We start from the raw sequence: 25923 nt of genomic DNA, 5'->3' as shown, positions 1-25923 counted from the left end.
GCCTGCCCCCTCTTGCCGTCCAAGCGGACCCCACTTGCACCTCTGTGTGGCACCCCTCTTGCTGCCCGCGAGCCCCACTCTTGCCGCCCGTGCACCCCTCTTGTCACCTGCGGGTCCCTCCCTCTTGCCGCCCACTGGCTAGCCCTGCCACATGCGCTGCCCCCCCCCACCTTCCTGCCCACGCAGCCCTCTGCCTCTTGTCGCCCGCGCGCCCCACACTCTTGCCGCCCACGTGGTCCCCCCTTCTTGCCACCCGCGTGGCCTACCCCTCCTGCCACTCACGCAGATCGCCCCCCCCCCCCCCCCCCCCCACCCACCTTGCTGCCCCTGCGGTACCCCCTCCTTGGCCCCCGCGTGGCCCATCCACTCCTGCTGCCCATGCGAATAGATTAGATAGAAATAGCAGGATTGTTTCCCCTGATTGGTGAAATTTGAACTGGGGGGCATAGCCTCAAAATACGGAGAAGCATATTTAAGACTGAATTGATGATGAACCTCTTCACCCAAAGGGTTGTGGAATTCCCTGGCCAGTGAAGCAGTTGAGGCTATCTACCTCGGTGAATGTTTTTAAGGCAAGGACAGATTTTTGATCAGTGAAGGAATTAAGGATTCTGGTGAGTGGAGCTGAGTCCACAAAAACATCACATATGATCTTATTGAATGGTGGAGCAGGCACGAGGGACCAGATCGCCTTCCCCGCTCTTGGTTCTTATCTTTCCACTTTGTGCTACTCTTTTTCCCTTTCTCGTTCCCACCCTCTCGCGTTTGTCGCTCCCGCCCCCTTGCCCCCCTCGCTCCCACCCCCCCTTGCCCCCCTCGCTCCCACCCCCCTTGCCCCCCTCGCTCCCACCCCCCTTGCCCCCCTCGCTCCCACCCCCCCTTGCCCCCCTCGCTCCCACCCCCCTTGCCCCCCTCGCTCCCACCCCCTTGCCCCTCTCGCACTCGCTCCCACCCCCTCGCCCCTCTCGCTCCCTCCCCCCATTGCCCGCCACGCCCTTGCCTGCCGCCCCCTCACACGCCCCTCCCCTCCTCACCTCCCCCTTCCCCTGCTCACCCCCCCCTCCCCCGCTTCTTCCCTGTTCATTTTGTTCCATTCATATCAGCTGAATGTGCTTTTAGCAAGAGTGGTTCAACAAATTAAATGGTTGCTGTGATGCTTTTTTTTCAATTTCCTCTTCCATCTTATAACAGAAAACAATATCTCACAGCTGGGAATAATGGCACAAGGAACTGCTTTAATTTTTTGCAGCTTTAATTGGGTAAAATTTCAAGTTTTACATTGGGAATATTTTGGATGTTTAACTGGTGGGAGGGATAGATCTTTTACCGACACTTGTTCAGGTTCATGAAATTTTAGCACAGCATTCAGTGCAAGCTTAGTTTCGCAGAATACTGGTCAAAGGTTGAAGTTTGAATTTAGTTCTGCAAGGTGAAAGGAAATACTTTGTGATGGCGACTGCCTCTTCACATAAATCTCAACAATAAAAATGCATTTTGACCTCAGATTGATTGTCACCCATATAAATCAGATGACGAGTTTAGATCGGATCACATCTGATTAATCTTCTAGTAAAATTACAAGACCCAAAAAAACCTTCCCTGAGGCAGTTGCTAATGAAGCTGCTTTAATTTATGGGTGAAAATGGAAATCCTTATTATATCAGACAAACCATAGCCCAAGGTAAGCATCAAAGCTTTCCAGCATGACCTAAATAAATTCCATTTTTCTACTGGATTTTCTGTTATGAGGATAAAAAGCCAAAGATTAGCTGCCTTTACCAGTTCACAGCAATATCTTGGAGAAAGCCACTGTATATATGTAGCCAAATGAATTGAAACTGAAGTGATTAAATGCAGACAAACCTCATTAGTACCTACTCAATGACATCAGTCAGAAATACCTTCTCAAAGGAAGAGTTTTCTGTGAAAGGTTTACTCTGTGCTGTTTCTACATTGGGGGGATTTCATAATCTTCTGAGAATCTGGGAGGTGAATCCCAGGCTGGAAAATGAACACTGAATCGAAAATCAAAAAGAACAACCTATAAAATAGGATGTGAGATTGCTGGTGATTAGTGATATTGACACTTGCAGATTGTAATCTATAAATTAGGCTGATGCTCCATTGCAGTTTTGAGAAGGTGTGACCTTGAGATGGAATAGAATCAGAGAAGAATCAAAGAATCCCTCCAATGCAGAAGAAGGCCATTTGGGCCATCGAGTCTGCAATGACCATATCCACTCAGGTCCTATCCCTGTAACCCCACGTATTTACCTTTCCAGTCCTCCTCCCTCAAATGTTGAACTGATACCCAGTTACCTCTTAAACAATCCCATGGTTTATGTTAAGAGGAGCCGGGAAGTTCTCCCAGTGTCATAGAGAATCACAGAATACACACAGTGCTGAAGGAGGTCATTCAGCCCATTAAGCCTGCACTGACAACAATCCCATCCAGGCCCTGGCCCTGTAATCTTGTATATTTACCCTGCTAATCCCCCAACACTAAAGGGTAATTTATCGTGGCCAATCAACCTAATTTGCATATCTTTGGACTGTGGGAGGAAACCAGAGCACCCGGAGGAAACCCACGCAGGCACAAGGAAAATGTGCAAACTCCACACAGCCAGGTTCCTGGCTCTGTGAGACAGCAATCCTAACCTTTGTGCCACCGTGTCCTGGCCACCAAAACAGATTATCTTGGATCATGTGTGAAGGTTAATGTTTCCATAGATTACAAATTACTACACTTCAGATGTGCTTCACTGGTTGTTGAGATTTCCTGAAATCATGGAACGTGCCAAAGAAATGCAAGTTTTCTTTCTTTACTACGCAATTGTTGTAAAATTGTTCTAAAATGCAGATCCTATAATTTTTCAGAATATAGTATTTCACAATATGAAGTTGAAGAATCGTACTGAGATGGTGGAAAAGTTGTGTCATTCCATTGGCAATTCAGCGAGCAATCTGCATAAGAGATGATCATGACAGATTATTAGCCATTTCTCATGAAGGCATCAGTTGTTAGATAAACCCAATTCTGAGCACCTTATGAAGTTTGAAGTGCAGTTTTCACTTTGTGCTTCTAATAGGCAAATAAACTGATCCAAGATTAGAGTATGCACTTGCCAGTGAATGAAAGGTTGTAAGATAATTCCAGTTTAAAATCATAAAATACTGCAGATGCTGGAAAACTGAGATAAAATAGAAAATGTTAGTAATACTCAGCAGTCCCAGCAGCATCTGTGAAGAGAAACAGAATCAATGTTTCAGGATCATGACCGTAATGTATATCAACAACTTAAATGAGAATGTTGGGGGTTGATAAGTAATACACAAACAATGGCAGGATGATTAATAATGAGGAAGAAGGTATTAAATTGCAGGAAGATATAGATGGCTTGGTCAGATCAGTGATAGTTGTAATTTAACCTGAAGTGTGAGTTGATGCACTTATAATAAGACAAGGGATAATCAATGAATGGCAGGACGCAAGTAAACTCGGAGGAACAGTTGTGGAGCTGCTGCCATTGCACTGGAGTAGGCACAGTAAGTAGTCTCACAACATCAGGTTAAAGTCCAACAGGTTTATTTGGTAGTATGAGCTTTCAGAGGAACAGAGAGATCGGGAGACGCATGTTCGCAGATCTCTGAAGGTAGCAGGATAGGGCGAATAAGAAGGCATATAGGACACTTGCTTATATCACTCATGGCATTGGTTATACAAGCGGGGGTGTTATGTTGGATGTGCAAAACTTTAATTAGGCCACAGCTAGAGTACTGTGTGCAGTTTTGACCACCTCACAATAGGAAGGAATGGTTGCACTGGAAGGGATACAGAGAAGATTCACCAAGATGTTGCCTGGGATGGAGCATTTGAGCTCTGAAGATAAGCTTGAGTTGTCTTCAGAGCAGAAATAGCTGAGGGGGTTCTTGATTGAGGTATATAAGATTTAGGGTTATGGACAGGGTGGATGGGAAGCAGCTGTTACTCTTTGTTGAAGGGTCAATAATAAAGGGGAAAACTCAATGGGCCAAATTGCCTCCTCCTGCACAGTAGGGATGGCATGGCTATACAATTTTATGACCCTTAATCAAAACTGCAGAAAGATCGAAATAAGGAAAAAGGGGAAGGGATGAGGAAGGTAGAACAAAACAAAAGTTCTGTTATAGTGTGCATTGCAGGAGAGTTTAAATGGTACAAAAGAAAAGGGACTGATAATAGATAAAGAAACAAAGGCAATGTCCAGTATAAATGGTTAGATTGCAGCTCTCTGTATGCAAAGTGAGGGAATAATGGAAGAATTTAAGGAGTAAAAAGAAACTGGAGAAATACTATGTACTGCACTTGCTTGGATGAGTGCAGCTCCATCAACACTTGAAGCTGGGTACCATCCAGAACAAAGCAGCCTGCTTGATTGACACCCCATCCACAAACATTCATTCCCTCCACCACTGAAGCACAGAGTCAGCAGTATGCACCACCTACAGAAACTCATCAAGGTTCCTTTGAAAGCATCTTCCAAATCTATAACTGTTACAATCGAGAAAAACTAGGGCTGCAGGCACATGGGAACATCACACCTGGAAGTTCCTGTCCAAGCCCTTCACCACCCTGACTTGGAAATATATTTCCTTTACTGTTCCTTTACTGTTGCTGCATAAAAATCCTGGAACTCTTTCGCAGCCCCCCTCCACCCTCCCCCCCACCACCCCTCCGCAAAAGTACTGTCGTTGTACCGACGCCATGTGGACTGCAGCAGATCAAGGAGGCAACTCATCACCGCTGTATTATGGGCAATTAGCAATAGGCAATAAATGGTAGCCCAGCTAGTGACGTCCACATTCTATGATTCAATTATTGAGGCAATAAATGAGACCATCAGTGTGAACATATAACAGACCAGTGCTGGTGCAAGATAGAATTATGCTGCAGAATTTAGTGTGAGCTACAGTTTAATAGAATGGAAGATGATGGCGTTGCCATGCAGGAGAGCTAAGGCGTAATCAAGTCTGAAAATGACAAAAGCATTGACACGGCAGGTGTACAAACTTGGAAATGCAGAAGCAATGGTCAGGATTTGGCCCAACCCAACTGATGGGATATTAAGGTCCTGCTAGGTAAGTGGCCGACTGCATCTGCCAGGAGGAAGCACACCGTAGTGAGGCAGTAACATCCTGTTCATTAGATGTTAACAAGAAAGCTATAGGTCTTAAGGGACCTCTATTAGGTCTCCCCTCAGCCTCCGTCTTTCCAGTGAAAATGATCCCAGTTTATTCAACTCTCCTCATAGCTAACATTCTTGAAACCAGGCAACATCCTGGTGAACTTTCTTTGCTCTTTCTTTGAACCTTCTGGCAGTGTGGTGATCGGAACTGCATGCAATACTCCAAATGCAGCCTAATCAAGGTTTTACACAACTGCAACATGATTTCCTGACTCTTATACTCAGTGCCTTGGCTGATGAAGGCAACCACGTCAAATGTCTTCTTAATCACCTTGGCCACCTATGTTACCACTTTTAAGGAATTATGGACCTGCACTCCAGATCCCTCTGTACGTTAATGTTGTTAAGGGTTTTGCCATTTACAGTATAATTCACACCTAAATTAGATCCTCCAAAATGCAAGATCTTGCATTTGTCCAGACGAAACTCCATCTGACATTTCTCTGCCCAAGTCTCCAATCTATCTATATCTTATTCCATCCTCCAACAATCCTTGGCACTGTCAGCAACTCCACCAATCTTTGTGTCATCCATGAACTTACTAATCAGGTCATCAGCATTTTTCCCTACATCATTGACATGTGCTACAAACAATAGCTACAGATCTCCATTGTGAAAAACACCCCTCCGTTGCTACTCTTTGTCTTCTATAATCATGCCACTTCTGCATCCATCTAATCAGTCCACCCCGAGTCCCATGTCATTTGAGTTTTTGTACCAGTCTGCCATGTGGGACCTTGTCAAACACCTTACTAAAGTCCTCATTGATAAGCCTTCACTCATCAATTATCTTTGTCATCTCTTTAGAAAACTCATGCAAGTTGGTGAGACATGACCCTTCCCATACATGTTGCCTGTCTCTAACTAGTCAGTTTTCTTCCAAATATGCATATATCCTGTCCCTTAGTATCTTCTCCAAAAGTTTCCCCACCATTGACATCAGGCTCTCCAGCCTATAATATCATGGATTATCCCTGCTTCCTTTCTTAAATAAGGGACAACATTGGCTATTTTTCAATCCTCTGGAACCTCACCTGTGGTCAAAGAGGATGTGAAGATATCTGTTAAGGCCCCAGCTATTTCCCCCCTTGCCGCCCGCAGTGACCTGGGATAGATCCCATTTGGGCCCCGGGGACTTGCCTACCTTAATACAATTTAGGATACTCAACACTTCCTCCTTCGATGTACTGACATTCTGCAGAGCATTCACACAACTATCCCTGACCTCAACACCAGTCATGTCCTTCTCCTAGGTGAATACCGAAACAAAGAACTCACTCAGGATCACACCCGTTTCCTGTGGCTCCACTCATAACTTCTCTCCATTGTTCTTGAGTGGGCCAACTCTTTCTCTTGCTACCCTCTTGCTCCTACTATATGCACAAAAAGCTTAGGGGTTCACCTTGACCCTGTTTGCTAAAAACCCTTTGTACATGTTCCGCTTTCCCCAGAAAGCATCACAGTGATCCATATATCTAAAGCCCTCTCTCCTACACTAGCTCTTTAGCCATGTGTTCAACTGTACTGTCGCCCTGTTCCAAGCCGCACTGGGAATAATCCTAAGATTACTACCCTAGAGGTCCAGCATTTTGGCTCTCTACCTAACTTGCTCAATTGTCTTCATGAGACCTCTTCCCATGTCTTTATTGCCAACGTGGACAATAACATCTGTCCATTTACCCTCCCATTTCAGGATGCCCTGTATCCATTCAGCTACACCTAGGACCCTCACAAAAGGGAACATACCATCCTAGAGCCTCTTTCGCATCCACAGAAATGCCTGTCTGTGTCCTTGACCATTCAGTCTCCTACCACTATAACTTGCTTGGACTTCGCCTGACCCGGCCCTGCAGCAGAACCAGTTGTGGTGCCACAGCCCTGGCTGCTGCTAGCCACACACACACACACACACACACACACACACACACACACACACACACACACACACACACACACACCACCCCCCCCCCCCCCCGCCAACTGTATGCCTGTTTGAGAAGGGAGTAGTTGCACGAAAGTCCTGCTGTACCTGTTTGCCTCTCATGGTCACCCATCGACCTGTCTAGACCTGTGGCATGACCATCTCCCTGAAGCTTGTGTCTGCCCCCTGTACGCTGTGCAGTGTGTCCTGCTGCTGCTCCCACCGAACCACACGGTTAGTGAGGAGCTGCAGCTGATCACATTTCCTGCAGTCATAGTTTTCAGGAATGCTAGAAAGCTCCCAAATCTGCCAGCAGGAGCATATCACTGCCCTTGTATACTTAAGAACGATATAAGAATCTTTGCTTTGCCTTTACTTTGTCTGTCTTCCTCATGGTGCCCAATTTTTCCTGCTGGAGGAGGAGGGAGGGAACCACTAATGTAATGTCTCAGCCTTAACTGCTCCTTGACACCAATTCTCCGAGAATCCTCCTGTGCCACATTTGCTTTTCCTCCTATTTGTCACTGGAGGGCTTCCTCCTCTACCCACAGTACAGTGGAGGTGACTGAGTCAACTCCTCCCAGAATCTTCCTCTGCTGCCTCTGTTGGATTCTTAATCTGCAGTGATGTATCCTTCAGATAGCGAAATGTCCCTGTGATGTCTCACTAATTCTGTAAAATCAAAATTAACATAGTTTTGAAAATAAAAAGCACTGGTCGTATATTTTTGATGCCAACTATTATCGTTGTGCCCCCAAATATAGAGTTGTGGAATTGCGCGTTAAGCAGATGTCAGGATCTTCCACTTAGAAAATCAATCTTTGTAAGACTTCTCCATCAGACTTCCCCACTTTAAACCGATACTCCACTGAGCAACTCAAATAATTAATGAATGGATTTCTTAAAAATGAACAAAATTACCTCTGTGGATGAAGATTGAAGAAATAGGATGGCAATGAGCCAAAATTCTGGACTGAAACAAATGTAACAATACAGAATCCCTACATGATATGAGGCCATTTGTCCTCTCGAATCTCTGCCTCTCTGACAGAATATCATATCCAGCCCATCCACTCCCCAGCTCTATCCCTGTAGCCCCCCACATTTAATCAGTAATCCACCTAATCTGCACATCTTGGGTCATTAAGGGACAATTTAGCAGGGCCAATTCACCTAACCTGCACATCCTTAGACTGTGGGAGGAAACCAGAGCACCCAGAGGAAACCCAGACATTGGGAGAACATGCATGCTCCACACATACAGTCATCCAAGGTTGGAATCGAACCCAGACCCTGGCACGGTGAAACGTGTTAAACACTGTGGTATGCTGTTTTCCTTTCATTCCCCTCACAAACCAAAGCATTCATGTCGTTCTTGGGACATATTTTCTAACTGATGTCACCACAGTGCCCTAGCTGGAAAAGCCTTATCCTCAAGGGCCACCATACAGTTTGGAATTATTATCTTCTTTAATATTTCTTTTGAATTTGCTCCTCTTTAAGGACGAATTATTATGGGTGGAATTTTCATAAAAAATGGCAACATGTTAGTTTCAGTGTGATAACCAGTGTGTTTCTTCCCAGAAGTACAGGGAGGTTTTCCGTCCAGATTTTCCCACACTTCGCCATTTTAAAGCAGGGGGCCGCATTTTGGACATCGTTGTAAGGGGTGAGGCCGAAAGACACCAGGAAACCTGGCCTCAAAGGGATCTCGAACATTAAGTTGAAGACCACCCTCCCGCCCCCTCCATCCCCTCCCCAAAAACAATCTAGGCATCTGGACCCCTGCTTTTGATGATCAGAGGCATCAACACCACCATCCCCATCCATGGATTGTTGGCATAAATTCTCACTGGCACTGAGTTCTCTCAATGTATCTCCTGATAGACCTGATCCCCTTCTAGCCTCACCCTGTCTGGCCCTGCCAATCCACACTGGCCTCTGAGCCCCCAGTGGTCATCAGATCTGGTCTCTGTTTTTGGAGTTGAGAAGTGATACCCACCATTTTTATGTCATGTCAGCAAGTGAACATTTTAGCCAGAATTTTCCCAAAAACTTCCAAGTGTCATAACAGCATGAAGATGAGAGTTCTCCACGCTAGTGTTTTGAGTGAGCTCGGTACAGCAATCTTTTGCCATCGTGACAGCTGGGAGGTTTGCGCCAATGGGTGGGAGGTGTGGAGCCCAAGTACACTGGAAAGCTGGCTGCAGAGTGCTCGGGTGCCATTGCACAGAGTGCCCCGATCTACCGATGAACCAGGAGACCTCCCCACCACCCCATCATCTGCGACATTGTCACTCTCCCACCTACTCCCCTGACCCAGCCATGCCCCGACCACCCGAGGGCTTCAACAGCCTCCGATTCCACGCGCCCCCCCCCACCACCACCATGGCCCACTCCCCAACATGGCCATGATGCCTGGTCCCCTGGCCATGATGCCTGGTACTGTAAAGCAGGAGTGATTCTCACTAGTCACACAGTCTCACCAGTGTGACAATATGCTGATGAGGGCAGAGCATTCGGGAGGGCAGAAGTAGTTGTGCTGAACCCAGTAACTACATGTAAATACAGCAAAATCCATGTAATTTGGTTTCATGCCCTTTGTGGGAGTGAAGCCATTCTCGCCCGTAAAAAGGGGCCAGTATTTAGTCTTGCATGCTATCAACCCGGCTTCCCACACCACCTGACCAGTGATTCAAGCCAGGAAGATTGCACCCATAATCTTCTGGGAAGATCTGGTGTTAACTTTGTTCTAAATACCCAAATACAGGTTAACGAATGATACTCGAGTTCATACCCTCGTTGGGCATAAACCTCATTACATTGCCAGCAGGAGTTTCAGAAGGGATCTCATTCTGAGGTTTCCCAACCGCAAATCCCTCTCGCAAAGGTTTCCAGCAATAATTTGATTTGCACCTGTAACAAACAGGGCCAGAAAATCACCCCGTTTTTACCTGCATGCTTACTGGTCTGGTTTGATCCATATGGTAAGAAGTCTGACAACACCAGGTTTAAGTCCAACCAATTTATTTGATAGTAAACTTGCAAGCTTTCAGGGTTTGACCCTTTGTCAGGTGAATGGAGACGAAGGGACAAACCCTGAAAGCTTGTGAGTTTACTATCAAATAAATTGGTTGGACTTAAACCTGGTGTTGTCAGACTTCTTACTCTGTTTACCCCAGTCCAGTGCCGGCATTTCCACATCATTGATCCATATATTCAGCTCAGTGCTGATCATGCAATTCAGGAGCCAGCAGAATTGACAAGGGGCAGAGTTACTGTGGTGTGAATTCATATGTAATTTTTTTTGTTGGACTATTTTAAGGGAGGGGTAAAGTGTCACAGCCAAAACCAATATTTGCCCAATTGATGCCCAGAAACATGAATTTTTCTTTGGATAGAGCCATGAGTGAAGTTTAAACAGGAAATGGAGAATAATTTTGCTGTAATTGGCAAAGTCCAAAATGGAATCAGAGAATTTGACCTTATTTGGCTAATGGTAGCAGGTCCATTTCATGACGTTTAATACTGATCTTTTCTCAGGTTGGAATTCAGGAATCATTAATGCTGTAACGTGTAGTTTTCATCGTGTGATGGTTTCAAATTATTTAAGTTCATTAATGCTGGGAGCTCGTTTCTGAAATTAGGGTTCTAAGGGTAATTAGCATAAAAGTACTTACTGTTCCATTCAAGAAATGTATTTATATGTTTTAATACTTGTTCTGAAACTCAAAGAAAGTGATATATTTTCAATTAACGGTAACAATGTTCTCACATCTCGATTGGTTGCTTTCCACTTTTATTAGTTTTTGTTTTGGAGTATCAGCTGGAATTTAGATTGGCACTGGCAGGAGTTGATTCATGAATGCCTCAGTTTAATAATAATAGAAAAGTAAATAATTGCAAGCAACATTTGTCAGGAATGTAAGTGTTGGAAGCTGTCCTGTTTGCACCACTGATTTTCACTTTGCACCCATTATTGCCTTTTGACACATGTGTTTCCTTGTCATTTTAGGCTTGGCACAAATCAGACATTAGTGGTGTCAGAGTTTTGCACTTTTAATTGTAATGTACTTTATGGATTGTCACACATTATTGATTGCATGTAGTGACACCACTATTCTTGAACATAATGGTAAGTTCAAAAGCTCCTGAAGATACTGCTGTAAGTGACTAGGATTGGTATTACATACACAATTTGTGTGCAACTAACTTTCACTTATGACCTACTTGAGAAATAATCGATTTGTATTATGTAGCCCAGTGAAGATATGGAACAGATTTGCATATATAGATATTAATTTAAATATTTAAAATTTGATTTAAGGCTGATTTCTCCCACCTGCCAGTGTGACATTAAGCTGGTGGGAATTACAACTGGTCTCTCGAGATGGAGACCAAATGTGATGACCACGCCGCAGGGATGAGGAGGCCATTGTAGTCCTCGGTGATCAGGGACATGGCTGGAAAGTACCCTGGTACTGCTAGGCTGGGGTGTGTCTTTATATGCCCTGTCTGTGAACAGAACTCCCATTACCTGATGAAGGAGCAGTGCTCCGAAAGCTTGTGCTACTAAATAAACCTGTTGGACTTTAATCTGGTGTTGCGAGACTTCTTACTGCTAGGTTGGCACAGCCAAGGGCACTGCAAGGTTGGCACTGCCAGTGTCTTTAGGCCCCAGTCCTCTCATTCACATTGCAAGTCACCCCCAAACAAAAGGGACTAAGTTGGGGAGGATTGCGATCCGGAGGATTGCGCTAACCGCCGCAGCAGGAATCGTACTACGGAGATGATACACAGTCACTTTATTTGGAGAATTGCACCCATTATGTTTGTGATGCAATATTCTACATCCCATAGAGCAATGCATAAACTTAGTAGATGTTGCCGAGATCTGAAATCCCAAGAATATGTGAGGCTTTTATGTTCCTTCCAAGAAGTTGCTTTGTTGTACAGAACTTGAATATTGATGCAAAGCGAGAGAGAGATTGCTAATGTCATCGAGGTCGCAGAGGTTTACAGCATGGAAACAGGCCCTTCTGCCCAATCTTCAGGGACCTCACTTGTGACTATGATTCAAATATCTCTGCTAGGGGACCCGCAATTTCCTCCCCGGCCTCCCACAATGTCCTGGGATACACTTCTCAGGTCCCTGGGATTTATCTATCTTGCTGCGCTTTAAGACTTCCAGCAAATATGTATACTCCTCAAGACATCACTATTTATTTCCCCAAGTTCTCTATCAGCCAAGCTTTTCTCAACAGTAAATACTGATGAGAACTATTCATTTAGGATCTTACCCATCTCTTGTGGATCTGCACACAGATGACCTTGTTGACACTTAAGAGGTCCTAAGATGTGATAGACTTTTCAACCAACAGACAACTGCAGTCAGTGTTATGCAGGCAAATGCAGCAGCCAATGAAGGCGCAACAAAGGGTTTTTGATAAGTGAGGGGATTAAGGGTTATGGGGAGAGTGCAGAAAGTGGAACTGAGCCACGACAGATCAGCCATGATCTTATTGAATGGCGGGGCAGGCTCGAAGGGCTAGATGGCCTACTCCTGCTCCTATTTCTTATGTTCTTAAAGACCAATCAGCAAAGAATTAACAGTTTTTTTTGAGAGATATTGGTCAGTAAATGAGGTTGATGGAGTTACCACAAGAGTATCCAGCTCTTGTTTAAATTGTCCTATGGGTTCTTTTCTGCCTAGATAATGCAGCGTTCTCCCTCAGTACTGAAGTGTCAACCTAGATCATTTACGTAAAGCAGTTTAAACCAACAACTTTATAACTTAGAGTTGAGTGCTAGCAAGTGAATCAAGTCAGTACTGGATACAGATATTCTAGGCTGCAATGTCATGATTGAAGGGATGACTCATATTTAGTGGGCAAGACTTTGAGTGTATTGAGCCACTTTTTGCAGACTCCTGCCAGATATAAAGTAAACTCTCCATATAGTTGCCTTTGAGCTGTGGAGGAATGTATAATAAGCTCCATAATGTGCAGGTGCTTTCCTGTTTAATTCTTTTCTCAAATCATATCGTAGATGGTGCTTAGTCATCAGTCAGTACACAGCATAATCCATCTGTGCAGGTTTGTTTTAGGTGTTGTCAGGAAGATAGAGAATGACAGGTTAAAATAGATTGGAAATCTTTGTGGTGGTATGCTGAGTCTGGTTACAGATGCAATGCTGGGCAGTGACCTGATACGATCAATTTAAAGATTATTGGGATTATTGTTGGCAAGAGTGTGTTTGTGTTAAACTTTTGCAACACGTTTGCCAGTTTTATTTGGACGCATTTCATTTTTGTAGGTTAGTGAAGCTATGCAGGCATTTGGGATTATTCTGCAAGTGCTGCCCAATTGAAGAATCACGTCTAACAGCAGACATTTCATGTTGGGTTTTATAAGCTTAGACTTTATGCCAACTGAAGGAGCATGCCATTTTCTTCGATCAGCCAGTCATTGGCACATATGATCTATGCACTTGGCATCACACTGCATTGAAATTCATACTTGATGCTGCTCGGTTGTAATAGACAGAACACCTTTTTAGCTTGACAACAAATCATTTTACTGGAAAATATCATTTAACATAATCGCCACGTAAAAGTTTGTTTAACTTCTTGCTCCAATCCGGAGTGCCTAATGGCTACACTGGCAAACCTTCTAAGGTAATCAGTGGAGTTTGTATCATGGCTCATTTACACTTGCCAGAAGTGACATAAATTTATACACAGCAAGCCACTTTTTGCAACCAAAAGGATCATGTGTCAGCCCTGTGGATTTTTGAATTAAACAGAAGATTGTGGAGTCTACAGTTCCCCATTACTTTCTCCATGGCAATACCTCAGCTAAAAGTCTGACAACACCAGGTTTAAGTCCAACCGATTTATTTAATAGTAAACTCACAAGCTTTCGGGGTTAACCTCTTTACTATCAAATAAATCGGTTGGACTTAAACCTGGTGTTGTCAGACTTTTTACTGTGTTTACCCCAGTCCAACGCCGGCATATCTACATCATGAATACCTCAGCTAATCAGACACTACATAAGAACATAAGAACATAAGAAATAGGAGCAAGAGTAGGCCATCTAGCCCTTCGAGCCTGCCCCGCCATTCAATAAGATCATGGCTGATCTGTCGCTGCTCAGTTCCACTTTCCCGCCCTCTCCCCATAACCCTTAATCCCCTCTCTTATCAAAAACCCATCAACCCGCGTCTTAAAAATATTTAGCGAGGCAGCCTCCACCACTTCAACGGGCAGAGAATTCCAGAGATTCACCACCCTTTGAGTGAAGAAGTTCCTCCTCAACTCCATTCTAAACTGCCCCCCTTTTATCTTGAGGCTGTGCCCCCTAGTCCTACTGTCTTTTTTGAGCGGGAAGAGTCTCTCCACCTCTATCCTATCCATCCCATTCATTATCTTATACGTCTCAATGAGATCTCCCCTCATTCTTCTAAACTCTAACGAGTACAAGCCCAGTTTATTCAGCCTCTCCTCATAGCTCAACCCCCTCAACTCCGGTATCAGCCTAGTAAACCTCCTCTGCACTCCCTCCAAGGCCAAAATATCTTTGCGCAGGTGCTTGCCAAACAATGAGCAGCTATTTCTCCTGCAGTATAAATTATTGTGATTGCTTGCAATTTGACATTTTTTTCTCTGATGAGTGGTAGAAGAAAAACATTAATGAGAGATCAGTTTGGGACCAGTGACCATAATTTTATTAGTTTTAAGATGGCTGTGGAGAATGATAGGTCTGGCCCAAAAGTTAAAATTCCAAATTGAAGCAAGGCCAATTTTGATGGTATCAGGCAGGAACTTTCAAAAGTTAATTGGGGGAGTCTGTAGGAAGGCAAAGGGACATCTGGTAAGTGGGAGGCTTTCAAAAGTGTGTTAACCACGGCTCAGGGTAAGCACATTCCTCTTAGAGTGAAGGACAAGGCTGGTAGAAGTAGGGAACCCTGGATGACTCAGAATATTGAGGCCCTGGTCAAGAAGAAGAAAGAAGCACATGATGTTCATAGGCAGCTGGGATCAAATGAATCCTTGAAGAGTATAGGGGTAGAGTTGAGAGAGAAATCGGGAGGGCAAAAAGGGGACATGATTGTTTTGGCAGATAAGGCAAAGGAGAATCCATGTATTTGTTCATGTGGCCTTTATACATTATACAGTCCTTCATACATTACTGGTCAAGGTCAGTTATCGCAAAGGATGATTTTCTTGCCAGAGAAATACAACATCAGTTCAAAACAAACGTGCTACTCTTCAGTGTGAATAAGGAATAATTTCAGCTACATACAAAATAATAACAGATTAATATTGCTGGAAGCTGTACAACTATGTACTGACTCCACAAAGCATTTTATAATATAGCTCTAAATGAAGGAGACTATGTCAAGTAAGTGAAAAGAATCTCCATGCTTGCAATTATGACCGTTTATATCACTTCACTGGTCTCTTGAGGCTCTGGAACACTTGTTTTCCATTTTAGTAGGTCTGTGATGAAAAGCTGACTAAATCTTTGTTTTTGCTTTTTGCTGGTTCTGAAGGTTAACGTATCTTCGCAGGACAAAATACACTCTAATTGTAGGAGTTGGCTTCTTAGAAATGGCAACAGTGCAATGAAATAACAGTTTACTGGAAATGTTAAATTGTAATATCAGCAAGTTTCATCACAAATTTTATTTATTTGGTCTAGTTGTTTGGCATCTCTCATTGTAATGAACTACAGTACTTGTTTTGTGAAATCCAAAATGAATGAGAAAATTACAAAGAGCAAAGAAAATTATAGCATAGGAACAGGCCCATCAGCCCTCCAAGAGATTGATTCCGGAGTTGAGAGGGTTGGTTTATGAGGTGAGACTGAGTAGACTGGAATTGTACTCATTGGAATTCAGAAGAATGAGGGCAGATCTTATAGAAACATGTAAGATTATGAAGGGAATAGATGAGATAGAATCAGGGAAGTTGTTTCTACTGGCGGGTGAAATTAGAAGTAGGGGACGTAATCTCGAAATAAGAGGGAGCAAATTTAGGACTGAGTTGAGGAGGAACTTCTTCACCCAAAGGGTTGTGATTCTGTGGAATTCCCTGCCCAGTGAAGCAGTTGCAGGTACCTCATTGAATATATTAGATAAATTTTTGAACAGGAAAGGAATTAAGGGCTATTAGTGAGTGGGAGGCGAAGTGGAGCTGAGTTTTATGACAAGCTAACATTAATGTCCTGAACACTTGATCTCTATCTGAACTGAACTAACTAACCCCTGATCTGATCTGGTTGGCCCCAGTCACTCAAATACACCATCAACCGACCTACCCACTCACCCACCTGCCACCATACCCTGTTACCTAATGATCTAATACAATCGTCATATGCATGCCTCTTCCCCCATCCAATCTACCTCTTTACCCAACCACTTGCCACTTGTCTTGCCACTTACCTTAAACACCGTACCCCCTTGCCCATTTGTCTTCCCAGTCCTACCCCCAGATCCACCCTATCCTTGTACCTATTCATCTTCTCTTTGTAATTTTTCAAAGAAATTTTGGGATATTTTAACTCGACATAAAGAATACAGCAGCTATTGCTGTTGTGAAATTTTTGGATTTTGAGGTATGAACAAAGAAAATTACAGCACAGGAACAGCTCTTCGGCCCTCCAAGACTGCACCAACCATGCTGCCTGACTGAACTAAAACCTCCTATCCTTCCGGGGACCATGTCCCTCTTTTCCCATCCTATTCATGTATTTGTCAAGACACCCCTTAAAAGTCATTATCATATCTACTTCCACTATCTCGCCCAGCAGCGAGTTCCAGGCACTCACTACCCTCTGTGTAAAAAAACTCACCTTGTACGTCTCCTTTAAACCTTGCTCCTCAAACCTTAAACCTATACCCCCTAGTAATTGACTCATCCCCCTGGGGAAAAAGCTTCTGACTATCTGCTCTATCCATGCCCCTCATAATCTTTTGGACGTCAATCGGGTCACCCCTCAACTTCAGTCGTTCCAGTGAGAACAAAGTTTCTCCAACTTCTCCTCATAGTTAATGCCCTCCATACCAGGCAACATCCTGGTAAATCTTTTCTGTACCCTCTCCAAAGCCTCCATATCCTCCTGGTGTGAATTGAACACTATATTCCAAGTACGGCCTAACTAAGATGCTATAACGCTGTAATATGACTTGCCAATTTTTAAACTCAGTGCTCCCGCCGATGAAGACAAGCATGCCATATGCCTTCTTAACCACCTTCTCCACTGTGTACCTTACACCCAGATCCCTCTACCTATCAATATTCTTAAGGGTTCTGCCATTTACTGTATATTTCCTATATGAGAACTTTCAAAATGCATTACCTCACATCTGTCTGGATTAAATTGCCATCTCCCCACCCAAGTCTCCATCCAATCTATACCCTGCTGTATCCTCTGATGGTCCTTATTGTTTTCTGCAAATCCACCAACCCATTTACTAATCAAACCAGTGACATTTTCCTATGTTACAAATGGCAAAGGTCCCAGCACTGATCCCGGAGGAATGCCAGTTGTCACAGCTCCCCATTCAGAAATGCATCCTTCTACTGTTACGCTCCGTCTTCTATGACTGAGTCAGTTCTATATCCACCTTGCCAGCTCACCTCTGATCCCATGCAACTTCATCTTCTGCCCCAATCTGCCGTGAGGGACTTTGTCAAAGGCCTTACTGAAGTCCATGTAGACAACATCAACTGCCCTACCCTCATCAATCGTCTTAAACACTTCCTCGAAAAAATCTATCAGGTTTGTAAGGCATAACCTACCCTTCACAAAACCATATTGCTCTCGCTAATATGTCCAGTTATTTCCAAGTGGGAGTAAATCCTGTCTTGAAGAATCCTCTCCAGTAATTTCCCTTCCACTGACATCAGGCTCACCAACCTGGATTATTCTTGCTACCCTTCTTAAACAAATGAACAACGTTGGCTATTCTCCAATCTTCTGGGACCTCCCCTGTAGCCAGTGAGGAGACAAAGATTTCTCTCAAGACCCCAGCAATTTCCTCCCTTGTGTCTTTTAGTATTCTCGGGCATGTCCTATAAGGCCCTAGGTACTTGTCCATCTTAATGTTTCTCAAGACCCCAATACTGCCTTGTTTTTGATCGCAATATGACTCAAACTATCTACACAACTTTTCCCAGACTCATCATCCAGCAAGTCCCTCTCTTTGGTGAATACTGACACAAAAGTACTCATTTAATACCTCGCTCATTTCCTCTGGCCCCACGCTTAGATTCCCTCCCCTGTCTTTGAGAGGGCCAACCCTCTCTCTTGTTACCCTCTTGCTCTTTCTATATGTATAAAAATCCTTGGGATTTTCCTTAATCCTACTGGCCAATGACTTTTCATTACCACTTTTAGCCCCCCTCCCCTTACTCCTCACTTAAATTTCTTTCGACTTACCTTGTATTCCACAGTTGCTTTGTGTGTTCCCAGCCTCCTAGCTTTGACAAATACTTCCTTTTTCTCTTTGACTAGGCTCATAATATCTCTTGTTATCCAATGTTCCCAAAACTTGCCATACTTATCCTTCATCCTTATGGGAATGTGCTGGTCCTGAATCCCTATCAACTTGCACTTGAAAGTCTCCCACATGCCAGATGTGGATTTGCCCTCAATCATCTGCCCCCAATCTACATTCTTCAATTCCTACCTAATGGTAGGGAAGTCAGATGGGCTGACTTCAAATAACATAGTAGAACTTACAAGGGATAGAATATTAAAGAAACTCAAGAGGCTAAAGTCGGACAAGTCATCAGGACCTGATGAATTGCACATTAGTGTTTTAATGGAAGTGGATGCAGAAATAGTGGACCCCATTGGCTGAAATTTTTTGTAACTCGCTAAATTCCAGGAATGTACCAGCAGGTTAGAAAACAGCCTATATGTCTCTGTTGTTCAAAAAAAGAGAAAGGCAGAAGGCAGGGAACTATAGGCTGGTAGGTTTAACATTTCTTATTGGAAAGATATGGAGTCAATAATCAAAGAGGAAATAGCTAATCATTTAGGAAAGATGAACATAATCAAACCTAGTCAACATGGTTTTATTAAAAGTAAATCACATTTGACAAATTTGCTTGAATTCTTTGAGGATGTAATGGGGAGTAGGTAGAGGGGAACCTGTAGATGTAGCGTATTTAAATTTCCAAAAGGCATTTGACAAGATGCTGCATAAGAGACTAGTGCATTAAGTAAAAGCTCATGGAATTAAGGAAGTGTGTTTGGATGGATTGAAGACTGACTGCCACATAGGAAATGGAGAGTTGGGATAAATGGGTACTTTTTAAAGTGGAAAGATGTAACTGGTGGAGTACTGCAGGGATTAATTCTTGGCCTACAACTGTTCACTTTATATAAATGACCTGGAGGAAGAAACCAAATGTAAGGTTTCCAATTTTCCAATGATACAAAGATAGCTGGAAGGGCATGTTGTGATGAGAATATTATGATTCTGCATTGGGATAAAGAAAGATCGGATGACTGGGCAAAAGCTCCATTTCAAACTTTCATCCAATCTGAAAAAAAAATCATCATTACTCTGTGTTTGAATCACTCAGCCAATTTATTGTCCATATGCCAACTTTTATTTCCCTTTTATTCCATGAGCTAAAATTTTGCACAAGCCTGTTATGTGGCAGTGTATCAAAATGCCTTTTGAAAATCCATCAAAAGCATTGCCCTTATCAACTGTGTGTGTTACTTCCTCAAACAACATCAAGTTAAACATAATTTTCCCTTAATGAATCCATGCTAGCTTTCCTAAATTTTCTTGCATTTGTCTAAGTGATTATTGATTTTATCTAAAGTGTCATTTCCAGAAGTTTCCCTACCACTCAAGTCAGACCTATAGTTGCTGGCTTCATCCTTGCATCCCTTTTTGAACAAAGGTGTTTGCAATTCTCTAACTCTCTGGTACCAGCCCTATGCCTAAGGAAGACTGGAAGACTGTCACTAGTGCCTCTGCAATTTCCACTTCCTTTGGTATCCTTGGATTCATGTCATCTGCTCCTGGTATCTTATCAATTTTAAGCAAAGAAAGCCTTTCTAACACTTCCTCCTTCTCAATTGTAAATTCCTTGAGTGTAACAGTTATCATCTCTTTAACCTCAGCCAGGCTAGCATCGTCTACTTTGCAAAGATAGATGTAAAGTACTCGTTAAATATTTCCTTTAACTTTCTTGCCTTCATGTGCCTTTTTGTTACCTCTCATCAGTCCTACTCTTTTTAACCACCCTTTTATTACTCGCGCTATGGAATACCTTAGGATTTCTTTTTATATTAACTGCCTCTCTTTTGCTTTTCTTATTTTTTTCCACTCTCGTTCTGGTTCTTCTATATTCAGCCTGATTCTCCATAATATTTTCAACCTGACAGCTGTCTTTTGCACACCTTACTTTTATTTCCAGCTCTACCTGTCTTTAATCCAGGGCACGCTGGATTTGTTTCTCCCACGTTTCCCCTTCAAAGATTTTACAACAACTTTAGAATGAACCAAAGAAAGCACAAAGAGCAGTATCCTATGACCTTGGGTCATGTGCAAATTTAATATCAGTCAAGATAACATGGAATAGTGAATGTCTAAAGTTGCTGTCTATTGGCAAACTCGACCAATGGGTGATGTAATAACAAAGGACAGCTGGGCCACTCAGTTGAAACATTGTTTTTGAGATTTGCTTGGGCTGGGAAAGGATTGTAGGCATATCAAGTATTATCTGGATTGTGTGCCTTTCTTGATTAGAATTTCATGTTTTCCGTAGAGTAAATGACCAAAACCTAAAGAGCTTCTTCATTTCTCAAAATTTCACAGAGACATTCAGAGAAGCCAACATAGCAGCTGCTGAGTGTTTTATCAGGCTCGCAACACAACATATGTGCTCTGGTAAATTTAGCTGAAAGTTAAATCGTTGCTGTCCAGGTGCCCACTATAGAGAGCAATCCCTGATGATCCTTTATTCACAGTTTCCCTGACATTTTGATCAATCTCGTTTTGAAAAAGAACTCCTGCAATCTAATGAAAGGGAGCAACTTCTAGAGAGTAAATAAAGTTTAAAAAAAAATAATTTTTCTATTATTTATTCTATTTCTTTACTAATACAGATGTGTTTGACATTTGTTTATACAAGTGCTTGGAATTATGCCATATAGACCCAGCAGAAATGAAGAGTTAATTGCATGTTCCTCTCATTCATTGAATCATAGAATCTACAGTGCAGAAGGAGGCCATTTGGCCCATTGAGCCTGCACTGACAACAATCCCACTCAGGTCCCATCCCCATAACCCCACGTATTTACCCTCCTAATCCCCCTGATATTAAGGGGCAATTTTGTATGGCCAATCATCCTAACCCGCACATTTTTAAATTGCAAGAGGAAACCAGAGCACCCGGAAGAAACCCACTCAGACACGGGGAGAATGTGCAAACTACATGCAGTCACCTGAGACTGGAATTGAACCCGGGCCCCTGGCGGTGTGCAGCAGCAGTGCTAACCACTGCGCCACCATGGAGTCATTGACTCTAAATGTCTGATATTCTTCCTGTACCAATATCATGCCAGTTTTCTGAAGTGCAGTTTTGTTGTGCTGGCCCAACAAAATAATAATTTCGATCAATTCTGAATATTCCATGGTATGCTCTTGAATTTGGTGTTTACATATTTTAGCCCAGGTTAACTCACTTGACAATGGACTGAAAAATCACTGCAGCAATGGATCTTGTGGCAAGCACAGTGAACTGAATTTTGTTATCACCCTTCAGATTATTTTTTTTACTACAAAATATTAGAAAATTTGAGCTGATAAAGTTAAATTTCATCTTGATCAATGAAAGGATATTGAAAGAAAGTGAGAGAGAATAGGGTCCATTGGAATTAAATTGGATACTGAAAGAGAAATGAGAGGGAAAGAACAATTGGATTGAGAAAGCGAGAATTAAGAACATGACAAAATTCAAAATCTTTTGGTAACAATTTCTTACCTGAAGGAATGAGACACCATTTTTATTTCTGCCCTTTTTTGGGGTCAAGATTTAGTTTTTTGTCAGGATCATAAATCATGTGAGTGATGGTCAGTATAACCCTACTATAAGTCCGTGAGGAATAGAAAACTAAGACTTGTCTTTATGTGGCAGGTTTTGAAGTGTAGACAGTTTGTAATGCCACTTGCACAGAGAAATTTCCCCCAAACAGCAATGTGATAAAGACCAGATAATCTGTTATTTGTAATCTTGATTAAGGAATGAATATTGGCCAGCACACCAGGAATAATTCCCCTGCTATGTTTTGGAATCTTGTATGTTCACCCATGCAGACAGATAATGTTTAACATCTTGTCCAGAAGGTAATAAAGCACTCACACAGTCCGACTGGGGTATCAGTCTTGATTTATGTGCTCAAGCCCTGGAGTGAGACATGAACCGAACTTTGCGATTGCTACCAACTGAAGCATGGAAGATTAATTTGTGTTATTGGCATAAATTTCTTGACACTCATTGGGCAGTTTTTGTGACGCTAATAGTGGAGCAGTGCAAGCCATTTGTCAATTTGTGATGGTTCGTAATGAATGGCATATCTCGTGATGCATTGTTGGTTTTTAATGCACGAACAATGGTGGGTGCTGTGAACTGTGTTATTTTTCGAGCGGTTTCTAAGGCCAATCTTTCTTGTAACATGTAGAAATACCATGCATGTTCACAAACTAAATCCCTGGACCTAGTCAGCACCACGAGTTGAATATTTTGCTCCCTATTTTCCTTCCACTCCGCCTTTCTACAAACTATGTTATTGTCCCAGCCAGAAATAGAGTCTGAAGTTGACTTCTGACTCTCCACCAACTCAACGTCATGGATTCCCATGTGAGCTGCCAATCAAATTTGCTGCTGCTGGTAAGAAAATTCATCTGTAGGTCAAATTTGAATTTCCCAAAATATGTACCTTGTCTGCTTTTGACTTCTTACCAGCTGCCTTTAACCAAACAGAATCATGTCCAAGCCAATTCCTGAAATGTTACAGATGCAGTTCATCTGTTGCAGATGGGGTAGGACCATATTTTTGAAGAAAACTAACACTGGCAGAATTATTTTTGAAATAGAGAAGATTGTGGAGATGTATCCAGCCCCTTCTGTCATTTCTGAATGGCATCAGTCTGAAATTCCTCATTTAGTGGGCAGTAAGTTCTGCAAAGGACTTTGCTCTTTACAAGCGGGGTTGCTGCATTGTGCACTCAGAGCTACGTGATACTGTTTCTTATACAAATGAGTGCAATTGTTAATTAATCTAATCAGTTCTCTCATATTGTGAGATAGAATGTAAAAATATATATTTTGCATCAAAATTTACCGTGCGGACAATCTGGGCCATAAACAATTCTTCCCAATGAGAGAAACCATCATTAAAAAAAAAGGTATTATTTGTTGTCTGGAAAAAGATGAAGTTACCAGAGGAACTGTTTTGAAATGTGTTTGTTATTGGCCATTACCATTCCTACACTGCCTTCCAATATGTAGCAACAGTATTTATGCAGTTTACACTTGTTAATGATCAGTTATTTTCTTTCAAGGATGCAAAGTGCTTTCTTTATCCATATTTTGTGACTAGGGCTTTCAGTTGAAGAATATGCTGCAGTCCATTAATTATTTGACTAGATTAGCAATAATGGGTGCTTTTTACCTTCTTTTCCAGGTGTAATAATCGTACTCAATGCTCAGTTGTAGCTGGACCTGATGTGTTTCCAGATCCTTGCCCAGGAACCTACAAGTATTTGGAAGTTCAGTATGAGTGTGTTCCATACAGTAAGTATTCTATTGGTACTTTCTCTGATTGCACATTCTGCTTCTCCAAATTCTGCTTCTCCTTCACTAATTATTGTGTAGAGTTGTAGATTGGAACATAGACTGAAATAGATTATGTTTCCAGAACTGTAATCTCACAGTGCAATGGCAGTACATTTTATGAATTAGCTGTTCAACCCTTTCCATTTTTCATAAAATTTGAAGTATTTGGAAAATACAAAGGAAGGACTGTACTTAATATATGCACCTGAGTGATATATGCACCTGCTTTTTCAAAAATCTAGCCCAATTGATCTGTTCGTCCATCCGATTCCAGTATAAATGTGATGCTCAGTGAAATTTAGAACTGAGTAGCAGTGCCTCATTTAGTGGGCAGTAAGTTCTGCAAAGGACTTTGCTCTTTATAAGCGGGGTTGCTGCATTGTGCACTCAGAGCTACGTGATACTATTTCTTATACAAATGAGTGCAATTGTTAATTAATCTAATCAGTTCTCTCATATTGTGAGATAGAATGTAAAAATATATATTTTGCATCAAAATTTACTGTGCGGACAATCTAGGCCATAAACAATTCTTCCCAATGAGAGAAACCATCATAAAAAAAAGGTATTATTTGTTGTCTGGAAAAAGATGAAGTTAGCAGGAAAGTATTGATGAATAATGTTCCAAATGTCTTTCAGCTAGGCTAAGCTCTTGTGTGTTTCATTCATCCCTGAACTGGTTTTACAGCAATTGAAAAATTCCTTTCGACATCTCCACGTGTGCGCGCACGTACATATCTTTACTTTTGGAATTCAGTTTATCTTTATTTCCGAAAATCAATTGGTATTGTGATGATGCAATCTGTCACCTTCTGTTGTGATGGCCAGATTCTTGACATGATTGCTAATAACATATGCTGAACAGGAATCCTGCATTTAAACACTATTATATTCCATCTGCCATGTTTGTGCCCACTATCTTAGCCTGTCTGAATCCCTTCTCAGCCTCTTTGCATCCTCCTCACAATTCACATTCCCATCTTTTATGTCATTGCAAACTTGGAAATATTACATTTAGTCTTCATCCAGATTACTGGTATAAATTGTTAACAGCTTGTTTGCAACTCATCCTTGCGGTACCTCACTTGTCACAGTCTGCCAATCTGAGAAGGGCCCATTTAATAATACTCTACTTGACACACATGTAGAAAATATGATATTAATTGGTTTTTCATGGCTATATAAATGATTAATTCTGAAACTGAAACAATGTTGTCAATTCAGACTGACATTCAGAAACCAGTTATATATTCATAAAAGAAAGCAAGCTGCATGTGTTTTAAGATCCTTAGTATTTATGGTATTGTGAAGGACAATATGATTTAATAATGAGAGATACAATGACCCACTTATCAAATAGATTGAGTGTTCAAGGAGCTGGGATACTTGACCAATATTTGCTATGCATATAAAAGAGAACAGAACAGGATGTAATGTATCTGCAGATGTGATATGTGCTGTACCCGAGCAAGAAGAGATTATTAGCTGTCACAAACTTTGCCCAATTTTTCAGTTCGATCTTATGTCCAATGGAGCAGTGCCCCCATCCTCTCAACTCACAAAGGTTTGCAGCCCATTCAGGTCACTAATTTCATGGCATGTTCAAAAATCTGTTGGACTTTTCTGAGGATGTTACAAACAATATAGAACCAATTGATGTGGTATTTTTGGATGTTTATTAGATTCTCCCACACAGGAAGTTAGTAAATGAAATTAGAGCACCTGCAAAAGGGTTAATGCACTGTATTGAGGGTTGATTAAGAGACAGAGAACAGAGAGTAGGATTAAATGGGTCCTTCTCAGGTTGGCAGGCTGTGACTAGTGCGGTACCGCGAGGATGAGTACTCAGCCGCAAACAAGCTGTTAACAATCTATACCAGTGATTTGGATGAAGACGAAATGTA

The 25923-nt window shown here is 42.3% G+C and overlaps 1 protein-coding gene across 3 annotated transcripts in view; it reads left to right on the top strand.

Moving 5' to 3' along the window:
* LOC145342927 (adhesion G protein-coupled receptor L3-like) overlaps window positions 1-25923 on the top strand; it is a 937845-nt gene that overhangs the window by 533045 nt on the left and 378877 nt on the right. For all 3 annotated transcript variants that reach the window (XM_080188553.1, XM_080188552.1, XM_080188551.1), the window contains exon 5: window positions 23868-23977. In XM_080188553.1, coding sequence (XP_080044679.1) covers window positions 23868-23977 — 110 coding nt within the window. The remainder of the gene's footprint in view (window positions 1-23867; window positions 23978-25923) is intronic.

The sequence above is a fragment of the Carcharhinus amblyrhynchos genome, chromosome 5 (assembly GCF_965287045.1).
Source record: "Carcharhinus amblyrhynchos chromosome 5, sCarAmb.v2.hapA, whole genome shotgun sequence".
Taxonomy (NCBI): Eukaryota; Metazoa; Chordata; class Chondrichthyes; order Carcharhiniformes; family Carcharhinidae; genus Carcharhinus; species Carcharhinus amblyrhynchos.
This window is presented reverse-complemented; position numbering and strand designations above follow the sequence as displayed.